Source organism: Podarcis pityusensis (genome assembly GCF_964106645.2).
Source record: "Podarcis pityusensis genome assembly, chromosome: 2".
Classification (NCBI taxonomy): Eukaryota; Metazoa; Chordata; class Lepidosauria; order Squamata; family Lacertidae; genus Podarcis; species Podarcis pityusensis.
Window position 1 is genome coordinate 90053616 of NC_138029.1, and position 22800 is coordinate 90076415.

The 22800-nt window shown below is 42.3% G+C and overlaps 1 protein-coding gene across 1 annotated transcript in view; it reads left to right on the forward strand.

Moving 5' to 3' along the window:
• PLXND1 (plexin D1) overlaps window positions 1–22800 on the forward strand; it is a 155537-nt gene that overhangs the window by 93958 nt on the left and 38779 nt on the right. Inside the window, exons 16-25 of the mRNA XM_080995514.1 lie at window positions 269–436; window positions 2715–2805; window positions 4205–4471; window positions 5931–6080; window positions 11312–11426; window positions 12430–12537; window positions 13700–13812; window positions 17563–17670; window positions 19800–19930; window positions 22104–22302. Of these exons, the coding sequence (XP_080851640.1) occupies window positions 269–436; window positions 2715–2805; window positions 4205–4471; window positions 5931–6080; window positions 11312–11426; window positions 12430–12537; window positions 13700–13812; window positions 17563–17670; window positions 19800–19930; window positions 22104–22302 (1450 nt within the window). The remainder of the gene's footprint in view (window positions 1–268; window positions 437–2714; window positions 2806–4204; window positions 4472–5930; window positions 6081–11311; window positions 11427–12429; window positions 12538–13699; window positions 13813–17562; window positions 17671–19799; window positions 19931–22103; window positions 22303–22800) is intronic.

The following is a 22800-nucleotide window of genomic DNA, read 5'->3' on the forward strand; positions in this document are numbered from 1 at the left end:
ATTTTATGAAGAAATGCTTCCTTTTTTCTGTCCTCAGCTGGTTGCCAATCAGTCATTAGGTGGCCCCAAGTTGTGCTTGAGGGAAGAGGCAGATGGACAGAGACAAACACACACGCTCACTACACACCGTTCGTCATTTCATAAACATCCATTGTGTTATAAAGCTTCGGATGAATGGCATGTAGTGTGGATTCTCACTGTAGAGAACAACAACCAGGCATACCCATGCATTGCCCTCAGCAGCTCATTGTGTCTTCTTTTTTTATAGTCGCACTGACACTAGCATCACTTGCACCATGCCAGGTGTGGAATTTACTACCACTGTGAAAGTCTGTGTCCAGTTTGAAAGGAAGTCCTGCATTGGTGATAACAGCACCTTCAAGTATGAGAAAAACCCAAGTATAAGAGATATCAACCCCAAAAGGAGTCAGATCAGGTAAGACATTACTCTGTGCAATTTTCTAGAACTGTTAACAGGGACTAATAGGATTAGAAAGGTGGCAGGCGGTCATCTAGGTTGGGGTTTGGGCATCCATGGAGGCTGCATATTGTGCTAAGGCTGGGGTAGTAAAATAGACAAATTGCTTTGAAAAACAGGCAGAGCAGATGAGTGGGGCAGAACAGTTGTTCACCATGAACCCAGTTTCAGCTAGCATCACTAAACTCCAAACTAATAATGGGGAAAGAATCCTAAGTTTATGTGCTTCAAAGGATGTAGAAATTCAGGCCAAAGTCCGCATGAGTATTGTACTATTCCTACTGGCTCCGACTGATTGATACAGTTTGCAAATTTTTTTGTTATTCAAAAGAACCTGCAAGGCAGACACATTTCAGGGCTTCTTTTTTCTTTTTGGAAAAAAAAATGCTTTTGATTCCATTCTCCCCCCCCCCCCTCGAGCCCTTGGGGCTCCAGTTCCTTTTTGCATTTCTCCGTGAAATCACTCCCTGCTTAGTACAGTCTTGAAGTGTGACAGCATAATGTGAACAAAGAAATTTGAGGAAGCCTGCAAGTGCACCTGAAGCCCAAGTTACTCAGGAAGTCTTTTAAGGCCAACCAGGGCCAACTGCCCTGATCTTATGCAACGTTCTTAAAGTGGGATCGCATGTCATCACAAAAACCAAAACACGAATTGCAACTTGGGGAATTGCAAATGAGCAGCAGCAGCACACCCAGTTTTCAGTGCTGGGCGGGAAGTTCTGTTAGTCTTGTGAGTGCGAGGCAGGACAGAACTGGGTCAGAATGCAGGGTGGCAGCTGCAAAATGTAAGAGTCAGGCAGAAACATTCAAGATCACTAATCTGCAAATAAATGCTGTTCTAAACCGTGGTGTGCAAACGGCACTGTTACTGTAGGCCAACCAAAGAGGGCAACAAAGTGCTTGGAAATTTATACTGCAGGATTCCTCTTGAGCACTTCGCCGCTAGTTCCGTTTTGCCACCACGCTGCCGCTCCTGCTGAACGTGGTGCTGTAGGTTTCCTCATCAAAAGGGTAATTGGACCTAACATAGTTTTTCCCCGCAATGATCAAATACCATTCGGAATTAAATTTCTTCAAGGAAACACCAAGCAACATCGCAGATGTAGCATGAACTACAGAGAGCCTATGAATATGCATAACCACAGCATGCTGAGGCTTTAGAGGCCTTAAATGACTTGCGAAGGCTGTGCTTGTAAGAGCCCTGTGTGTTATCACTTTGGATTTGAGTGTCTTTTGGAGGCAAAGGGGATAAATCACTATCTTCCTGAATTCCCCGATGAGCCACCTGATGTTGCGGTATAATTAAAGCAAGTAGAACACGAAATAGTTGAAGTAATGAAAGGCCACATGCGGGGGTAAAGTCTGGATGTAGTTTTTGGTAACCAATGGAGACAAGCCTCTCCTCTCTCCTCCTCTCTGTATTGGTGGCATGTGCTAAAGCTATCTCATTATTTTCTTTAATTGATTTCACATTGGTGGTGCCACATTTAGCATTCCTCAGGCATCTTGTCTGACGGGGTAAGACTATCCAAACCTTCCGCTTTTTAATAACAAGTGTTTGAAACATCCAGGATTCATGTCAGCGCAACTATTTATTCGTACTTTGCAGCCGAGGTAATAAAATATATTCAGAGCATGTCTCTATTTAGCCTCAGTGGTGAAATAGTTATTTGTTATTTTATTAGTGAATTGTGCTTTTGAAGTTATTAGGTAATGCTGGGAGCAACCTAAAATTATTTCAGTGACTGCATGCAGCCCCTAGGCTGCAGGTTGTCCACTTTTTAGTCCAAGCAGATGCTATTACATTTTCTTTTATCCATGCATGTTAAAATGCATTTTGTGCGTACTTGTAAAACTGTAAGATGCACATACAGCAAAGTATACTTTCTACCACACGTCTGATCATTGTCCTTGCACACCATGCTTGACCAATGCTTTCCACCACATGTGCTTAAATTTGTGTGCATTTACTTATGGGTAATGTGTGAAGTAGCCTTTATTCTGCTACAGTTTGGTAAAGTGAATAACATAAAAATGTCTCTGCTTGAGACTTTTGAAAGTCACTGCCAGTCACAGTGTTGATTGATGCTGGGCTGAACAGGACTGCAGACTTCATTCAATACAGAACCGTGTCTATTTCCTTTTCGTTCATTTTCTTATCTTGTATGAATGAAAGATGCCCCATTCTTCATCTGATCCCTTACTTCACTGTTTTTGTTTTCATTTTGTTTAAAAGTGGAGGCAGAATCATCACCGTAGAAGGAAATGGATTCTTGATGGTTCAGAATGTGTCTATGGTTGTTCTCAATGTTGGAAAAGAACAAACGGTAAGTCTTTGTGAGAGTAGTATGATAAAGAAAAGAGCGAAAATGGTGGAAGCATTCAGTCAAATATGATAGTGGGCAAAATAGAAGGCATAAGTTTTGCATAGAAGCCGGAAATGATATTAGTTCACCTCAGTTTGTGACCCACTGAAAATGGCGGTCCTCCTCCACCACCTAACTTCCTACAATATTTTTCTTCCCCTGGATCATCAGGGAATTGCTACCATTCCATTCCTGTTTCCCCTGGGGTGGGTTAGAGTTTGATTTACTGCCATATGTAGGATCATATTGGTTGTGGGTAGGTTGTTGTCCTCCAGGTATCATTAGACTATAACTCTCATCATCCCTGACCATTGACCACATTGGCTGGAGCCGCTGGGAGTTGGAGCCCATCAATCCCAGGGGGCTATAGATTCCTTAACCTGGTGTAGATATTTTCCCACAGGTTAAATTACTTAAATAGCTATATTGCCCTTCCTATTCAGGGTGGCACACATGTTCTTCTCTTCCCTCCACCCTTAGCCTCACAACAGGCCAGTGAGATAAGATATGCTGAGAGAGGATGCCTAACAGAAGACCATTCAGTGAATTTCATGGCTGAGCAGTGAGTACTGGTCTTAAGTCCATGAGTCTAGCTAGTACATCACACTGGCTTTCAATTAACTCTTGGTTAGGGAGGACAACCTTGGGGTGCACCTACACTCTGCTTGTGGTGTCCCTCAGTCCAGATTTTGTGGGTCAAGCTATAAAGCTCCTCTTATTAGACCAATCCCACTACAGTGGTACCTCAGGTTAAGTACTTAATTTGTTCCAGAGGTCCATTCTTAACCTGAAACTGTTCTTAACCTGAAGCACCACTTTAACTAATGGGGCCTCCCACTGCTGCCACCGTGCCGCCGGAGCACAATTTCTGTTCTCATCCTGAAGCAAAGTTCTTAACCTGAGGTACTATTTCTGGGTTAGCGGAGTCTGTAACCTGAAGCATATGTAGCCCGAGGTACCATTGTATTTGTTTAAAAATGAAATATTTTTCAACTGAATTTTGATTTCTTGTATTTGAAAATGTCTGTTTGGATCATTTTTGTGATTGTGGGCTTTGATTATTTTATTTTGCCAAAACATAAGGATTTTTCCATTTCTTTTTTTATTTTGTTATGATACATGACGGTCAGAGATGATTCAATAATTTCGTAATTGCTGCTTTCTCCCCAGCCTCTCTTGCATCCCTTTAGCAAGCAGGGCTCCCTTTCAGTGCCATCTTTCTCTGTCCACTTTGATGAAAATATCTAGCCCCGTGCAAACAAGTACTCAAATGGCTGCAGACTTTTTGAAACCTTTGCTTGCACATCGACACCACTTGAGTTGATCTGTATTTGATGTGCATGCTTTCTCCTGCTTTCAGAACTGTAAGGTTCACACGGACACTGTGATTACCTGCCCTTCTCCAGCTGCTTCCAACCTCACCGGGAGCAAGCCAGCACCCGTGGACTTCTACATCAATGGACGCCTGTATACCGACGACAGCCTTTTCCCTTTTGAACACCCTGAGGAGGCCATACACATTAGCAAGTTCCATTTGGAATACTATATGGACCCCCAGTTCTTCACAGCCAAGAAGGAGAAATGGATCAAACACCATCCAGGAGAGCCTTTGACGCTAGTTATACATGTAAGAATGTGGTGCACGTGAAGCATGCTTCAGTGGTGGCATTTCCCATTGGTTAATATTACCTTTTTGTTCAGCTGGTGAGGGAATATTGCTAGACTGAGTTGATGGTGATACACAATCGATGGTGAGAAATATTGTTAAGGGGGAATGTTGTTTCTTAAACGGCGTCATAATGAGCTTACCCTAAGAAAGAGCAATACCATTTTAATCCCCCTAAAGAGAGTGGTTTTGGATACAATGCTGAAATGGACGACATGCAAATGTGTCTTCCTTCCTGTTCCTCTGCATCTTCAACTTATCCAGAACTTTCACCTCTCCCTCTCTTGGAAGATGTACAAGTTGTTGAAGGGCAGACAAGTTTTACATCTTCCGAGCAGGGGAGGTGGAGAAGAGACACTTGCACTTCCAGTTCCTTACACCTTCATGTCCTTATCTTACATCTGAAACTACCCTCAAAACAAAGTTGGGCTGCCTGGATGGTTCTGTGTCCTATGCAGGCAGATAAGTGAAGAAAGTGAAAAGGGTCCAGGGCTGTGCTTATTTGTGAAATCCTTTAACGTCTCAAAAGGGAGGGATCATGAAGAGGCAAACTTAGCCTGGAATAGGACCTCCCAGCACCTCAAACACTGTAACAATTGATTGGGGCAAGAAGGAGCACCTCATGATTCAATAAACACAAGGGGAAATGTGGACACAGAGAGTCAAGCAAGAGTTTATGTCTCTTCCAGCAGCTGCTAAATCCAGCCCTTGAGAGACTCAGAAATAAGGAAATAGTGGCCAACAGATAAAAGAACATTTGAAGGAAGAAATGGAGGCTGAAAATTTATACTTACTCAGAGAAATCCTACATCATTTTGACACCTCCTGTTAAATAAACAAGGAAATCAAGACAAAGCAGAATTGAATGATTTGGAACAATGCTAGTCACAGGCCTTTATGTTCTGCGAAATGTTCTCACTGAGTACCATGGACTTCAAAAGCATTGTCCAGTCAAATGCAGCCATTATCAGGATCTAAGCACCATCTAGTCTTTCTTTCTGTCACCAGTTTCTATACAGGCTTATGATTATCTTTAATCAGATACCATTTGATGTGCAGAATCAGGGGAAGATCAAAGACAGTTTCCCCAGGCCTTTAAGGCTTTTTGGCTCTGATGTTTTCCATTCTGGGAGTTGGGAAGGAACAGGAAAACAGTTCCTGTCCGTTCCCCCCCCCCATCCCCCCTATCTCCATCACATCCAAAATAGAAATATGGGAAGAGGGCTGTGTGTTTCCTGTGGTGCCTTGGTAAAATGGAAAATGTCAGCTGAAAAGGAGAGCTTTGGACTAAATCAAAAGATTTCAGAAATGTTTGAGACAAGAGTTTAGTGGACCTTTTGAGAAGTAGACAGTGTAGCGGAGACCAGCATTGATTCACTGGCATAGTCATTTTTCACTTGGTTTGTTTTTTCATAATTAGAAAGAGCCTGACAACCTTGGCCTGGAAAGCAACGAGTATGAAGTTAAGATTGGCTTAATTTCCTGCGAGATTCAAATAGTTTCAGATAAAGTAATTCACTGCTCAGTCAATGAATCTTTGAGCACCTCAGAAAGACAACTCCCTGTTACGGTAAGTAGTAGAAGCCTGAAAGCATTTGCCAGCTTGTATTTAACCTGCCTCCTCGCCCACATACAGTACACTGTTGACACCCTAGATTTTGGCTTCCACTATATGTACAGGCAATCCAACCAAATCTTTAGAATTCTCACTTTTACTTTAGTGTAGCATTTTACCTCCGCCCCCATCATTTCACCCCTCCTAAAAAGGAATTACATCACTTATCTTACGCGGGAGAAGGTGAAGGAGTGCATTCAGGAATGCATCATCAGAGGAGATGGACTCTTTCCCTACCCCTTTGGGACCTCATTATCTGGGGTGATGTTCATGTTTGTGAACTGTTGGTTTCTGAACTGTGACTCAGACAGAAGTCCATTCTCTTCATCGTGGGTTTTGTTTCTTTGTCACTCTAAAATGCAATGCTAACGTGTGACAGAACCTTGGCAAGAGGTGGAGAGAAAGAAAGAAGGCAGCAATTCCCCTGCAGGCTAAGAGTAACTGAAACCCATTAGGGACAGGCCGGTGGGATCATGTCCAATTAAGAAATGACCGGTTCTGCTGAGGATAAACAAATTAAATACAAATAAAGTTGGGTATATGGTTTTGTGAATTCCCAAGCGGCAGTATTGCAGTGTTGAATTGCAGGTCCTGTCTATCATCTAATATTTTCCTTTAAAAGTGCTTTGTCTTCCTTCACCCATGTATAGTGAGTATGGCAATTCTCTGTAGTTTATTGTGAGCTAGCACTCCTGCTACTGCTCTCAGCGCAGGAGACTAAGTGGATGTGAGAGATGGGAGTATAGTCGTGGGGACAGAGGCAGCATGGAGAAAGTTTAGCCAGTTCCCATGGTTGGCTGTCTTGTGTGTGTTTTCCCCAGCCCAGGGCTCCTTTCCTCCCTCTTCCTCAGTCTGATGGGAGTTGCGCAGCCCTCAAAAGGGCCATGTCCCAGCTGCTAATTTCACGTTCAGGGAAGTTTTGCTCTTCGGTGCAAGCTTTCTTCCAACTTGTATGTCTGCTTTTGTGGTTTTACAAGTCTTCATTTCTGTTTTTTTTCCCCAGACTGAGTCACTAATTACACTCATTTCTCTGCAATTACTTTTACCTTCTACGTGTCCCTTAGCTTCTTCAGAGTGGCTTTAAAGCTGTTCACACATTGAGACAGGTGGAGACGTTCTCTCTAAGGCCTAACAACCTACAGCTTTCTCTCTTTTTCCCTACCCCCAAATTGTTCCCTTTTTTCCAGTAAGTGCGTTAATATTAAGTTGGCAGGAATATGTGGCTTAGAGAGAGGGAGGGGGAGGGAGCCTTTTGGGACTTGAGAAGCCTGTGGCCAAATCTTCCCCAGAAGCACAGCATTTCGCAAATGTGGGATGGAAACTTTTCTTTAGGCTGGAGAAGAAACCCATGCTTCTAGCATTGCATCTGAGAAGAGGGTGTTATTTTGTTATTTGGGTCTTTGTACATGAAATTCCATTGCAAAGGCAAAACAAACACTGGCAGAAATAGGTCTCTGAATTTCCTCACCCATTGTTACAGGGAACTATAAAATGAGAAAATTCCATCTTTAACTGGAACTTTTATAAATATAGGGTAAGCTATTTTTAAAAGCAAGCTGGAAGGGTCGCCCCCTTACTTCAGAGATCTTTTAATACCATGTAAATTGCTGTATCCTAAAAAAAAGTGTGCTGTCGGTTAAATTCATGCCACTTTATCAGCCTGTCAAACCCCCCAGGGTAGATGTGCCACACTAGGTATGTATTGCAGCTCTCCTTGATAAACATGGGTGGTCTACCAAGTATTTGGCAGGTCACAATGCCTGGCTGGCATCCCACATATGACCCAGAGGCAGCAAATTTGGAAAATGTCGTTCTTATCCCATACCAGCAGCCATTAAACCCAGCTAAGCAGGAAAGATGCTAAGAGACCAAGGCTGAGTTTCATCGCGGTGCTCCAGAATTCTACTGCCAAAATTGTTCGCTTCTCTTATCATGCGGACCATGCACTCCCTTCTCCACCCCCAGCCCCAAATCCCTTCACCGACTTCCTTTGCAACCAGCTCAAACAACTTAACACTGCCTCCTGGTCTTCATAGGCTTGCCTCGCCCTCTCTTTTTCTTCCTTTGTCTCCCCAAATCCCTCTTTATTATCATCAGTTCTCCAACCCGACCAGCCTCGCTCACCCAAAAGTCTTTAAATAGCTTCAGTCTTTCTCTCTTGCTGCTCCCCGTGCTTGGAACCCCTTCCCAGAACACTTAGGTGAAATCATAATCAAATCCCTGCTTAAAAGCTACTCTTTCCATAAATTCGTCAGCTTGGAAACCTTTAGGGTCAAACTACTTGTTGCATTAAGCATGCTTTTTAAAAAGCATGCTTCGTGCTCCCCATTTATATTTTTCCCGGGGGGGGGGGGAGCAATTGTGTGAAGACTCTTGTCTGGTGCACTGGCTCCATACCAGGGCTATGGGTACATTTTTATAACCATGCTTTGTGCAACTCACTTAGTCCAACTAAGAAACTAAGCCTAAGTGCATGTACAATTCTCTCGTTGCTCTCTCACCTTCCTTTATTGTCTACCTCAGTATCAAAATTTACTGTGCAGGGGATTTCATTTTTTGACTTATGTTATGTGGTATGTTCATGGTGCTACTAATAGTGGCAATAATCATAATCATAATTAAAATAATATTATTTCTTCCCCAGCCACTCTGAGCGGCTTTCAACATAACATTAAAAACAGAATAAAACTTCAAACATTAAAAACTTCCCTAAACAGGGCTGCCTTCAGATGTCTTCTGAAAGTCGGATAGTTGTTTATTTCTTTGACATCTGGCGGGAGGGCATTCCACAGGGCGGGGGCCAATACAGAGAAGGCCCTCTGCCGGGTTCCCTGTAACCTCACTTCTCGCAGCGAGGAAACCAAAAGGCCCTCAGCGCTGGACCTCAGTGTTCAGGCAGAACGATGGGGGTGGAGACGCTCCTTTATTACTCTACTCATTACCTAGAGCTGCTCAAAAAGTGTGGGTTTTTGCACTCACAGTGATGTGAGGGCAGCATAACAAGACATAACCAATAAAGAAAAATAAATCAAGAGGTTTTACATTGCAGTTTTCTTAGACAAAGGATGTGGAAACTTTAAGCTGTGGCTTCTGCTTTCTGTCTGTTTCCCACCATTATTAGATACCTGAATATATGTATGGTGGAATATTCTGCTAAACCAGAATTTTCAGGAAATGTGAATATGTTTATGTTTTGCTTATGAAGTTTAGTAAATAGAAACTTTTATTTTAATAAGAGGCAAGGTTGCTGTACACATTTATTCTTCTGTTCCAAGTCTGAAAAAGTAGGCACCATGAATTCTGTGCTTATTTGTAAAAGAATGCTTTAAAAAAGTTGGGTCACCTGATAGGCTTTTCCATTGCTAGATATGGCAGGGTTATCATGTTGCTAAACAACATTTTAAAGCACATGGGAAATATCAAAATCATCCGATGCCTGATATCATTTCTAAAGGAAATAAATCCCATCCAGGAAACTCTCTAGTGACAGATTCTATTAAATTAGATTACCCACAGCTAAATTATATCAATAAACTCTAGGCCTGGCCTCTTGGATAGTGATGGGGAGCATTCTGCCTTCACAGGGCACAGGGGCGAGCAACACTTCTTGCTGTTGGAATGATTTAAGCCCAAATAGCCCCTCTTGCACTCATTTCTTTGCCCTATAGATGTGCCCCTTAGTGGAATTCCTGGTCGTTTCCAGTAACTTCTAGCAGGATTATGCAGCTGCCCGTGCAGAGTCTACCAGTGAAAACAGAGTTCAGTTCTCAACTGACCCCTGATTCACAACTGGTTGGCACAGAGCAGCTCCCTCCAGGTCACACTCCTTTCTGTGGGGAAGCGAAACTCAAGTTTCCAGAAGTGAAAGTGCCCCATTTTCTTTGTTGTTCTGAGTATGCTTCCCCATTAAATCACAAATAAATTCCCTGTCCCCAGCTTTCCGCTGGACCTCTTAGTGCAGAGATGAAGTGGGTTGCCTAAAGCCACACATTGGTCCCAGTTGCCCATCCCACTACTGTGCCTTAACCCCAACACTGCCGCAAATTCTTCAGCACGTGCCTGTGGCTCTTCATTTCCTTTCTTGGTCCTATTTTTTACTTGGAGATTTCCAGCCCATTTTAAGAGAGCTTAACAACTGACAACAGTAAACGGCAAATAATACTCTTGGTTCAAGGGATTTGTTAAACTGCATGGAATAAAAAGACATAGAATTGTGCACCACTATATTGTTTAAAAATCATACATTGCTCACCTAGCACAGGAAGGTCAAAGCGCTCGTCAGTCTTTGTATCATTAATAAGGGGGAACTGTATTTTGCAGATAGTTGAGGTTGCTGCATATGTTTCTCTTTCTGTTTCAAATCAAATGTTTGAAAAACTGCTAAATGTGAACTGAGCTGGAGAATTCGGATTGATTAAATATTATTGTGCATGAAAAAGGTTGTTTGTTGAAAAAAAAGCATGCTGCTAAGGGAATGGAGACACCTTACAGTGGAATCTTATATTAAAATTTAATCAACTGGATCTGAATAACTAATTCCCACAGCCATTTAGATGGTTGAGACAGAGGCTCCTTGCATTGAAAAGACAAAGGTTCTTGGGAGTGACACCCAAAGTTTAATGACAGTATGATGTTGGAAACAAAGTGAAGTGTTTTTATTTTTTTATTTTTTTGCATCAAGCTAATTGTGCACTTACATTTAAAAAAAAAAATCAAAACATATATTTTGTCTCTCTGGGACTGATACTTTATTCTAGTTCTGATGTTCATCTTCAGGCATGGGTATGACTTATTAAAGTGCACCCGTGCATTATAAATAAACATAGTGGACAACAGGATCTGAAGAAGTCATCCAGGGTCTTGTAGCAATTCTTGTGATGAGCAGGGATATAAATAGTAGTATCTGGGCCCCAAGTCAGTAACTTCAGTGGATAAGTTTTGCCTTTGTGCATGTGACACACAGACAATCTGATAACCATCAACCAGACCCGGCAATGCTAATCAAAGTAGGTCCTACTATTAAACTACAGAACTGTGATTCATTCAGCATTGCAGAGCCAGCCACAAAATGATTTGCTAAACTCATTTGTCTGTTCAGAACATCCCTCCCATGTAACCTGATTTCTGTACTGCTCCTAGCTTTTCATTAAATAACTTCATGATGGTTCCATCCTGTTCTTTCTTAGATCCAGGTTGGGAAATTCAATCAAACAATTGCTATGTTGCACCTTGGAGGAAGTGAGACTGCAATCACTGTTTCCATAGTCATCTGTAGTATCTTGCTGCTGCTCTCTGTTGTAGGTAAGGGACAAATGCCTGTCACAGGCAGCTTCACCCAACATAACCATTTTCCAAGCAGAGATTCCAAAGATTTATTGGAGTTATTTTATTTTATTTATTTGTCATTTTCCTGGAAGAAAAATCAACATATGAAAATAAAAGGCAGTAGACTGTTCAAAATGCAAAGCAGTACAACAACACACTGAAAGGGATAATACACAAATTATAACAGTCAAATGTTAACACTCAAGTTCCTGATAGAAGGGAGTCAAAATATGTTAATATCAGCATTCCACAAGTTGGGGAGGAGACACAATTGAAAAGGCCTGTTCTCTTGTTACCATGGTTGGGATTGCTTTCAGAGGAATACATGGAGAAGGAACTATGTTGGGGCCTCAGAGTCTGGGTAGGGCTCATATGACAAGAGGTGTTCCATCATGTATTATGGTTCCAAGCCTAGGTTAAGACCAGCCATTTTTTATGGGGTTTTGATGTTCTTTTGTAAGCTACCCTACTAATGTATTTGATTAATGTAATAATCGAGAAAGGAAAGAAAACAGGAGAAATACGTTTAGCTTACCCACACAGTTTATAATTCAGTGGGTGGGTTTGTGTTTGTTTGTTTGTTTGTTTTTAATGTAAGTTGGATGGATAGACCATACCACAATCCAAAAACAAATGTGTTCATCTCGTATCTCAAGTGGGCTTCTACCATATCAAAGCAGCATCTGCTCCTGTATTGAGATAAACTGAACTGTCTTAACCCTCTGGAAATGTTGCTTCATCCGTGATCCAAAGGACTAGCCATCAGACCCAGCTCTGTCAATTATTTTTCATTCCAAATGGCTCATGTTTGGTGAGCAGCAGTTCTCACCAGTTGGGGGGGTAGCGTTACGTACTCTTTTCCCCAGTGAATCGTAATAGCAACACCAGTGCTATTTTAATAGGAAATGGACGTGTTGAACGCTGCCACAGCTGCTCATTGCCTTCTCTTTGGGGCCTTTCTTTCCTTCCATTCCTCCAGCCCTGTTTGTGTTTTGCACCAAGAGTCGCAGGGCGGAGCGTTATTGGCAAAAGACTCTTCTGCAGATGGAAGAGATGGAGTCCCAGATCCGAGAAGAAATCCGTAAAGGTAAGTACCTTTAAAGAGTCAGTGTTCAAGGGCATCAAATAAATGTTTCTTCTCAAATACTCTGAGGGACGTTTGCAGTCCTGAGATGCCCCTCAGAGTTCATGCAGAAGAAACAGCAGCGCCCACAGCATTGAGTCCTGTGACTCGGAGATCAGCTTCCTCGGAGATTGCAAAATGGTATTATTGTTAACAAAAGGGAAGCTGCCGCCTCGTGCTGTGATTGAAACTTCCAGAAACGGTTTGCTGCATTTGGGGAACTTGTAAACAAAATCGCAACCAAGTAGGCAAACCACAGCCTAATGGGTGAAGGGTCAGGAGTTTTGAATGAAACCTGTTGCATGGACTTGGGGAAATAGCAAGCTTCCAGTTCCCTAGCATTGTAAAATAATCTGATGAGCAAGGAGCACAGGATCTACTTCTGCCTATGGCTCTTTTTCAATATTGTCTTACCAATGCCATCAGAAGGTGGCTACTAGATGGTCTCATGTTGCTGGTTTCCATATGTGTGGAAATGGCTTCTTCACAAAAGTCCTGTGAGGCATTAATGATGCTCTAGGATCCATTAGTGAAAGAAACTAAAATAGCATTCTCTGGAGGAGTTCTGTTAGTTGTCCCCATTTTACAGCAGCCTGACTGGCCTGAACTACAAGTCAGGTGATTAGTGTTGCCAGTCCTGTGGAACACACTTTCAGCAGAGATCTGGCAGGCATCCTCACTTTTAACTTTCAGGTGTCTCTTGGAGACCTTTTTATGCCAACAGGCCTATGCAGTTATTCATCATTTTTCTTGAGTAGTCAGTCTTTAAAATTATTGTTCTAAACTGCTTTTAATTTGGGGAAAGGTGTTATAGTTTTATGTTGCTGTACGCTGCCCTGCTATTTTATGAGAGCACTGTATTTTATGAGAGCACTGTAGATACTTAAGAAATATAAATATAAATATTGCATGCCGAAGTTAGAGGAAAAATAGATTTCTTTTTAGTCCATGAGTCTTTACAGAATCCTCCACTATACATGATGTTCTAGAGATCATTAGGATGCAAGATTTGACCCCAAAAGTAGGCGTAACTGCTGCCAACGTGCTGCAACATACAGAAGAAGAAGAAAAAGTTTTCATTATATGAAAGCAGCTCTTTGGTCTGATTGTGGTTTCTTTGGATCAGGTTTTGCAGAACTCCAGACAGATATGACAGATCTTACCAAGGAGTTAAATCGCAGTCAAGGAATACCATTCCTGGAATACAAGTACTTTGTTACACGAACATTCTTTCCCAAAGTAAGACAATGTGGCCCTTTAAGGTTCTAATAATGCATGTTTTTTTTCCAGCTGTACACTGGTGTGTGTGTTTCTGTTTGCCTTATGCTCGATGTTGCCTTTAACACTCATTGTTTAGAGTGCAGTTTAATACTATTGTCCAGTTATTGTGATATTCGTTCTACAGCAAGCCCCCAGAAGCTGCTTCCCATCACCATGGATCTTTGTCTTGTAAGCAGAAGCAGACCTTGTTGATAATTAGAAGGCAAGTTTATAGTAGAAAATAATGGCTGTGCAGTCAGGCAGTGGCACCGAAGAGAGATCTCCAGTCCAAAGTAGCATTAACTAGGGCTATATAGCATGTCATCACTTAGCATCGAGTGCTGTTTCTTAAATGTTTAATAAGCAAATATCTTTTCCCCAGTTGTGGACTTTTGATTTATGCACTATAGCAATCAGGGTTAGATATATCTTCAGTTCCCCAGTGAGAAGATGGTTGGTGTTACACTGAGATTGGCCTCAGGAATTGTGTTATGGAGTTCAATTTTACATTCATAATTCATCTAAGTCAAATCACATCTGGACAGCCTGTTCAACCATGCTCACATTCAGAACCAAATATCTCAAAGACAGTGGCGTAGCGTGGGGGGTGCAGGGGGGGCCGGCCGCACCGGGCGCAACATCTGGGGGTTAGGGTTAGGGGGCGCAAATCCACGGGTTAGGGGGTGCAAATTACTTGCCTTGCCCCGGGTCCTGACATCCCACGCTACGCCCCTGCTCAAAGATAGGACTATAACAATAATTGAAGTTGTTGTAAGACACTTTCTTGGCAGAAACAATCAGCATTCAGTGTCCTTATGACATCCTTACAGACTCTTCACAGGTGTATACATTTTAACTGAGCTGTTCCAGATCCAGCATAAATAAATAAATAAATAAATAAATAATTTTTTATTTATACCCCGCCCTCCCTGGCTCAGGACGGCTAACACCAAATATGAATTACAATAAAACATAATAGAAAACAACAACAACAACAACAACAAACAGTTAATTAAAATACGGCTTAAAATGCAGCTTAAAATGCAGCCTCATTTTAGTAGTAGCCCATAAATCAAGACCATAAAGGGAGGAAACATCAGATATTCGAAGAATCGGTGGAAGAAGATTGGAAAAAAAATTAAAGTATACTTACAGAAACATTGTAAAATTAATGAGTGTTAGAAGGATGCGGGAATGAATGGTTTTAGTAGAAATGCAACAAAGAATTAAGTAAAAGTTGATTGACATTCGGTTAAATTGAAAAAAATTAAGGTTAGATCGTTAAAACTATAGAATCAAAATTGAGAAAGATGGGAAGAACTTGCTGAAATAATGAATTGAACTAGAATACAAAAAAAGGGAGGTGTGAGGAGGTCGATGAAATAAGTTAAGGAAAGGTAAAGATATGGAATATTGGATGTGTTTTTTAGTTTCTTTTTTTGTCTGTTTTTTTTTTTTGCTGTATTATTGTATGGTTTTTATATGTTTTATGTGTTTTGTTATTGTTTTTTTCTACTTTATTGTTATTTCTTTTTTTTTTCTTTTGTAATTCTTAAACTTTTAATAAATATCATTTTTTTTAAAAAAAGAAACATCAGATATTCAACCAAGCCAGCTATCCATGCTGGTCCTACATGGGCCAGCAAAAAAGCCAAGGGAAAATTTATATACCAAATCGCATATAAGGGGTCAGAGTGAGTCTAAGCCGAAGGCCAGGCGGAACAGCTCCGTCTTGCAGGCCCTGCGGAAAGATGTCGAATCCCGCAGGGCCCTAGTCTCTTGTGACAGAGCATTCCACCACATCAGGGCCAGTGTTGAAAAGGCCCTGGCCGTAGTTGAAACCAATCTAATCTCCTTGAGGCTTGGGACCTCCAAAGTGTTGTTATTTATGGACCTTAAGGTCCTCCGTGGGGCATACCAGGAGAGGTGGTCCCGTAGGTATGAGGGTCCTAGGCCACATAGGGCTTTAAAGGTCAAAACCAGCACCTTAAACCTGATCCTGTACTCCACCGGGAGCCAGTGCAGCTGGTAAAGCACTGGATGAATGTGATCCCGTGGCAAGGACCCCATAAGGAGCCTCGCCGTGGCATTCTGCACACGCTGGAGTTTCTGGGTCAGCTTCAAGGGCAGCCCCGCGTAGAGCGAGTATGTTAACTTAAACCCAGTAATGAATGTCACACCAAATGCTGTGCCTTCCTTTTCTTGTTATCATCTGCCCATAATGTATTATATGCTGATCTAAAAGCAGCATTGCACCCTAGAAACAGCTGCATTTTATTGATAGTGGGAAAGAGAGGAGTGATTTCTGTTTGGGAGCTTCATTTGTTGTTGTTGTTGTTGTTTTGCGCTAAAGTAAGCAGGGAGGTAAGCACTCACATTCACTGAATCTAGTACATAGCAAGACGTTAAAATTGGCATTCTGAGGAAGTGAATCTGAGCCCATGTGGTGTAGTGGTTAGAGGTTCAGACTAGGACCTGAACCTCTAACCTGGGAGACAAGGGTGCAAATCCCTTCTCGGCCAGAAGCTCACTGAGTGGCCTTTGGCCTTTCACTCTCAGCCTAAGCTACTTCACAGGGTTGGTGTGAGGATTAAATGAGGGGCAGGAGAACCATGTATGCCACCTTGAACTCCTTGAAGGAAAAAGGTGGGATATAAGTGGAATAAAGAATAAATAAATTCAATTAGCGTGTCCCATCAAGGATTTTTGCTTCTGTAAGTGGACATTTTCCACTCTACACCACCCATGCCCTCCCCCAAACTGCTCTAGCAGGTTGTGGAAACCCCCTAGAACAGATTTAGATGGCGTGTCGGAGGGAGAGAACGTTCAGTTTCCGAACAGAAATCATGTACTGATGGAACGAGAGACTTAGAACTTCGTTGAATTCCACCTGAGATTTGCTAGCTTTCATAGTTGTGGAAAAGCACTAAAATGAATGAGCAGCTATTGCTTAAAAGGAAAACTGGGGCTGAAAATGATTTCGGGTAGTCCTAGGGAAAGACTATAATATGCTGCCAGCAACCTGCCCCTTGCAAATGGATGCTCACATCTTATCTCCTGTTACCGTATACATGACCCCCCTCTTCCTCATTCCCCATTACACTATTCCATCCCAGTACTTGCCCCAAATTTTTGAAAAGCCACATTTCAGAAGCAGAATAAATGAAAGCAAACAAAAAAAAAAAAACAGGAAGAAATGGAAATATATGCAATTCCTTCATTTGCAAATGAATTCTGTGAGCAGAATTTGAATTGTCTTGCAGATTACGCAAAGCCTCGGGCGAGTATATAAATATAGGAGAAAGAAACAGTTCGCTCCTTTTGTCTTGGAAGAGGCAAATATTCAAATAGCCAATAACTACTTATTGTGGCTTAGTCCCAAATAATTCCCTCTTTTCTGTGAAGCCATGAATGCCAGATTAGGCAGTTCATAACCTTCACACTGTGAATGCCTTGTTTCTCTCAAACAATGTGCCTCCCCCAAAGTTCTTCTATGCATTCATTCAGAAGCTTCTTGCCGAGAGTTTAAAACCTCCATAAAACCACATTATTTCTTACTTGTGAGTAGCCTCAAGTCATGATGACATCTCTCCTGGCCACTCCATAACAATACTGCTTTGTTGGCACAGGGACTTGGAGAAGGCACGAGGGATTTGATCATGCTTCCTTTTTTGCCAAATAACAAGATGTGCTTTGGATTTGTTTTCTGTGTTTCTTAAAAAAAAATAGTGTTCCTCCCTCTATGAAGAGCGTTACATTCTGCCTTCCCAGCACCTTAATTCCCAGATGGGCTCTCAGGTGCAAGAAACTCACCCATTACTGTTGGGAGAATGGAAGGTGAGTATTGGCTACAGATACAGCTGTAACGATCAGTGTGTTGTTTTATTATAGTGGTTAAGAAATGCATGAGAAATAAGCAATATGTTCCATACTGAGGGAAAGGGAAAGGCTGAGGAACCAATGAAGTTTGGCTGCAGAGGAGTAAAAACAATAGGAAATGTCCTCCTAGGATGTAGAAAGCTGTAGAAAAAATAATAATTTAATGGGGGGGGAGCTCTAGAAGAAATGTATATGCATTCACACATATTAGAAGATATAGGATACACTGAAGAAACACCCTTCTTCACACAGTGCATAGTTTAAATTATGGAATACGCTCCCACAAGATACAGTGATATCACCAACTTGGATGGCTTTAAAAGTTTAGACAAACTGATGGAGGATAAAACTACCAGTGACCACTAACCACAATGGCTGTGTTCTACTTCCACTGTCAGAGGCATTATGCCTTTGTATAACAGTTGATGAGAATCACAATTGGGGAGAATGCTGTGGCGCTCAAGACCTGCTTGCAGACTTCCTGCGGATCTCTGAGCCCCGTGAATGAGGTTTTTATTTATTCCAAACCCAGTTTCTGGTTCCACACTTTCATCTAAAGAAGTAATGACTTACCTCAGCTCCTTATTACCTCAAACATTTACTGCCCAGATACACTAAGCATTTGCCACTCTATTTCCTCACTAATTTTCACCTTTGAGTCCCTGGGTTTATGCTAATTTCTTGAATTCATAGTACAGTGGTACCTTGGGTTACAGATGCTTCAGGTTACGCGTTTTCAGGTTACAGGCGCACTGAAACCCAGAAGTACTGGAACGGGTTACTTCCGGGTTTCGGCGTTTGCGCATGCGCAGAAGCGCCAAATCGTGTCGCTCGTGTGCACAGACGCGACACTGCAGGTTGTAAACACTGCGAGTTGTGAACGTGCCTCCCACACGGATCCCGTTCACAACCCGAGGTTCCACTGTACTATTTTCTTTAATGGACCTTTTAAGTTGAGAAGTAAGTACTTACGCGGGGGCTCCATTCCCAACTGCCACACGTCACCATGGATTCCCCCGTTCCTCCCCCTTTCAGCACTGAAAATGGTGTACATGTCAGAAGGAGCACACATGCTGATGACACACAAGTGGGGAGACACCTGTAATGTATATGCTGGTTGCAATAAGCAGCTGTCAGCAGCTACTAGCCACAATGGTTATGTTCTACCTCCACTGCCAGAGGCCTCTGAATGCCAGTCGCTAGGAATAGCAGGTGGGCAGAGTGCCATTGCATTTGTGTCCTGCTCCTGGTTTCTCTGCAGGCTTCTGGTTAGCTGCTGTGAGAACAGGATGCTGGACTAGATGGGCCTTTGGCCAGCTCTTATTATATTCTAATGCTGAGTCTCTCTCTCACAGGCTGCCATACCTCACAGAGTTGTTGTGAGGGTTAAATGGTCTGTGAGGTAATTATGTGTGTCACCTTGTTCTTCTTGGAGGAATGGTGGGGTATAAATGTAATAAAAAATAATTACATTGGGGGAAATCGCTTGCAAAAATGTGCGTACTATGCCAAATTACATGCAAAAATGTGTCTGTTAGAAACAATGGCATAACAATGAGAATGAATGTTCATGTGGGCTTCTTTTAAAACAATCACAAACAGATGCAGAAATCGAACAAACTGAACTTTAGGAAAATGAGAGACAGGCAAGCTGAAATTGACAAATTCATCTATCCATCGTTAGTTGTAGTCACAAGGAAGCACTTTTAGGCTCACTTTAAAAAGCTGCCTGTCTAACTTGATGGTGAATCATAACTTTGGGGGAGTTTTCACATGAATCAGGTGAATCAGGCTCAAAGCAGGGGAATGCATATTTCCCTTTGTGTGCCTACTTTGTGGCTGATATGTTAATTATACTGTGGTTTTTATTAAATGGTTTTTGTTTTGTGTATCAAGGTAGCTCATACCTATCAAATTTGTAGTCATAAACTATTTGGAGTGCCTTCAGTGGTAAAGAAGTTTTTGTTTTGTCTTGCCAGCCACTATTAAGCTGCTGTACACAGTCTTAAAATGAAGGAGGTTCGTTAAGATGTATGTGATGGGCAATGGAGGGACTGTTCTCATCCAAATTGCTGGTTTTGCCTTAGATTCCTGAAAATTGTAGACCTAACATGGAAGAAGGAATTGCATTGTTCTCAACCTTACTCAACAACAAGCACTTTCTCAATGTCTTCGTCCATGCTCTTGAGCAGCAGAAAGATTTTGCTGTTAGAGACAGGTAAGGTTCTCTTTTAAGATTTTAAGATAACTTTAGGTGGCGCATAAGTTCAGCCTAACTTGACCACACACCTCTTTCAGCCTGCAAAGCTGGATGAGCCCTGCCCTGATTTGGGGTATTTAAAAGTACTTCCTGTTTGATAAACACAGAATCATTACTTGGTTTTCTCTTGAGTTCTTTTTCTAAACCTGATATCTGTGCTTATGGGGGAATGAATGCTTCCAGGTGGTGTGTTTTTTGAAAAAACAAACTCAGAGCAACTCCAAGTTTTAAAGAGGGTAGATAACCTGTTCACATTCTATGTACTCGGAAAGATATTAAAGCAATACTAAATAAGCCTTGGACTGCTGGTTTTGAATGCATTACCTGAAATAAATATTTATAGCTTATATAAAGACCATTGGGGCTCATTCACACACTTACAGATGGGTTTTAAAGTTGCCAACCTAGCAGTTCGAAAGCACCCCCGGGTGCAAGTAGATAAATAGGGACCGCTTACCAGCGGGAAGGTAAACGGCGTTCCGTGTGCTGCGCTGGCTCACCAGATGCAGCTTGTCACGCTGGCCACATGACCCGGAAGTGTCTGCAAACTGCGCTGGCTCCCGGCCTATAGAGTGAGATGAGCGCACAACCCTAGAGTCTGGCAAGACTGGCCCGTACGGGTAGGGGTACCTTTACCTTTACCTTTACATACGTACCTCAAATCAACCTTGACATACCCTCAACATATTACAGAAATTCTATCTAGCTGACAGAAGGAAGCCAAGCAACACCTCAGGAAAAAGCAGGTGTAGGATTTCATCTTCACATAAGTCCTCTTCAGACATCCTATTTTTGTTTTAAGTTGCACATGGTTGTTGGATGCTGCAGGGACAAGCAGGTAGCCACACACACCTGCCGCCATTGCAATTTTCATCACCCTCCACAGATGGGAGGACAAGCACCTGAAGCAGAAAACTTCCTGGAAAATCAGGGTTCTAAAATGTTTGGGGAGCCTCCCTTTTTCAGAAGGGCCGGAGGGCAACTGGAAAAGCAGTGTGGGGCTGGGCTTGCATGCTTGTCCCTACGGGGTGGGGAGAGTTTGCATGATAATTTGAAGACAGAATGCCTGAAGAGGACTGGACTTCAACAGTCCTTGAATTGAGAAGGGACGAAAGAGGAGGAATTTGATATCCTTATGAAGAGTTTGGATTTGATATCCCGCTTTATCACTACCCGAAGGAGTCTCAAAGCGGCTAACATTCTCCTTTCCCTTCCTCCCCCACAACAAACACTCTGTGAGGTGAGTGGAGCTGAGAGACTTCAGAGAAGTGTGACTGGCGCAAGGTCACCCAGCAGCTGCATGTGGAGGATCAGGGAATCGAACCCGGTTCACCAGATTACGAGTCCACTGCTCTTAACCACTACACCACACTGGCTCTTATGAGTTAAGCTTCCTTCCACAGCACTGTGGCTAAAATCAAATTCTCTTTGCTTTCCTTGCATCCTCTCTGCACTATGACAACTATTCAGGCCCTCTTAGTAGTCATTTACGCCTCCTCCTGAGTCACTAGCATATCACAAAGTAGTCTTCACGGTGCTATTGTGGAGCAAGGAGGATTAACCTGTGCATTCTGTGGCTGCCTCTGTCAGCAAGAGACACAATATATGGTGCTTAATTCAGAAGCACCCTGTATAAAGAAATGACAACTGGGGAGCTTTTAAAGGATGAAGAAAGTAAAGTAGTTGGTAGAGCTGCCTGGCTGTGTTTTATGGTTATCGTACAGCAGACCTAAATAGCCTTGCATCTCAAGGGCTCTGTATATAACCCGCATACAAAAAACAACCACCATATCCCCCTAAACATCATGCTGTTCCTTTATTTCTTTAAAAGATACAACTATGCCATTTTCCAGCTTTCTGGTGTTAACCTTCTCTATTATTCTACAGAGTGCCAGAACAGTGTTTTTTTCTTTGAACGATTGGCATCCATTTCTATTGGAGGGCATAATACAATGTGATTATGCACAGCTGCAATACAAATGGTTTGAAGCTTCAACAATTTTGAAAGGCTTTGCGCAAAAAAAATTTAAAAATCTGGAACGTTACCATGGTTTTAATTTCTGTTCACGTTGATTGATGGGTCCCAGTTGTACTATCAGTCTCAAAAACCATCCATTAACTTTTCTTGCAGATGCAACCTGGCCTCCTTGCTCACTATTGCGTTGCATGGGAAACTGGAGTACTACACCAGCATCATGAAGGACCTCTTGGTGGATCTCATTGACGCGTCTGCCTCTAAAAACCCCAAGCTTATGCTGAGGAGGACAGAATCTGTAGTTGAGAAGATGCTGACCAACTGGATGTCCATCTGCATGTACAGCTTTCTTAGAGTAAGTAGGAAAGACCACTTAGCTTTGGGGGAGGCGGCGACCTGGTGTGGCTGTGGGAAACTGGGTGGGGCACCTTTGATAGTTCATTGTCTCCTACTCAGGGCATTTAGATTTTTTTCCCCTGCTCTCTTTTTAGGTAATGGTGGCCCAGGAGAGAGATTAAGATATAGTGTTAGCTCACTTTTTATCAACAACACTTCGATGTAGAATAGGTTAATGGACAGTGAGTTGTCCCAGGCCATCAAGTAAACTTCACAGCTGAACAGAGATTTTCAGATACAGTGGTACCTCAGGTTAAGAACTTAATTCGTTCCAGAGGTCCGTTCTTAACCTGAACCTGTTCTTAACCTGAGGTACCACTTTAGCTAAGGGGGCCTCCCGCTGCTGCCGTGCCGCCACTGTGCAGATTTCTGTTCTCATCCTGAAGCAAAGTTCTTAACCTGAGGTACTATTTCTGGGTTAGCAGAGTCTTTAACCTGAAACATCTGTAACCTGAGA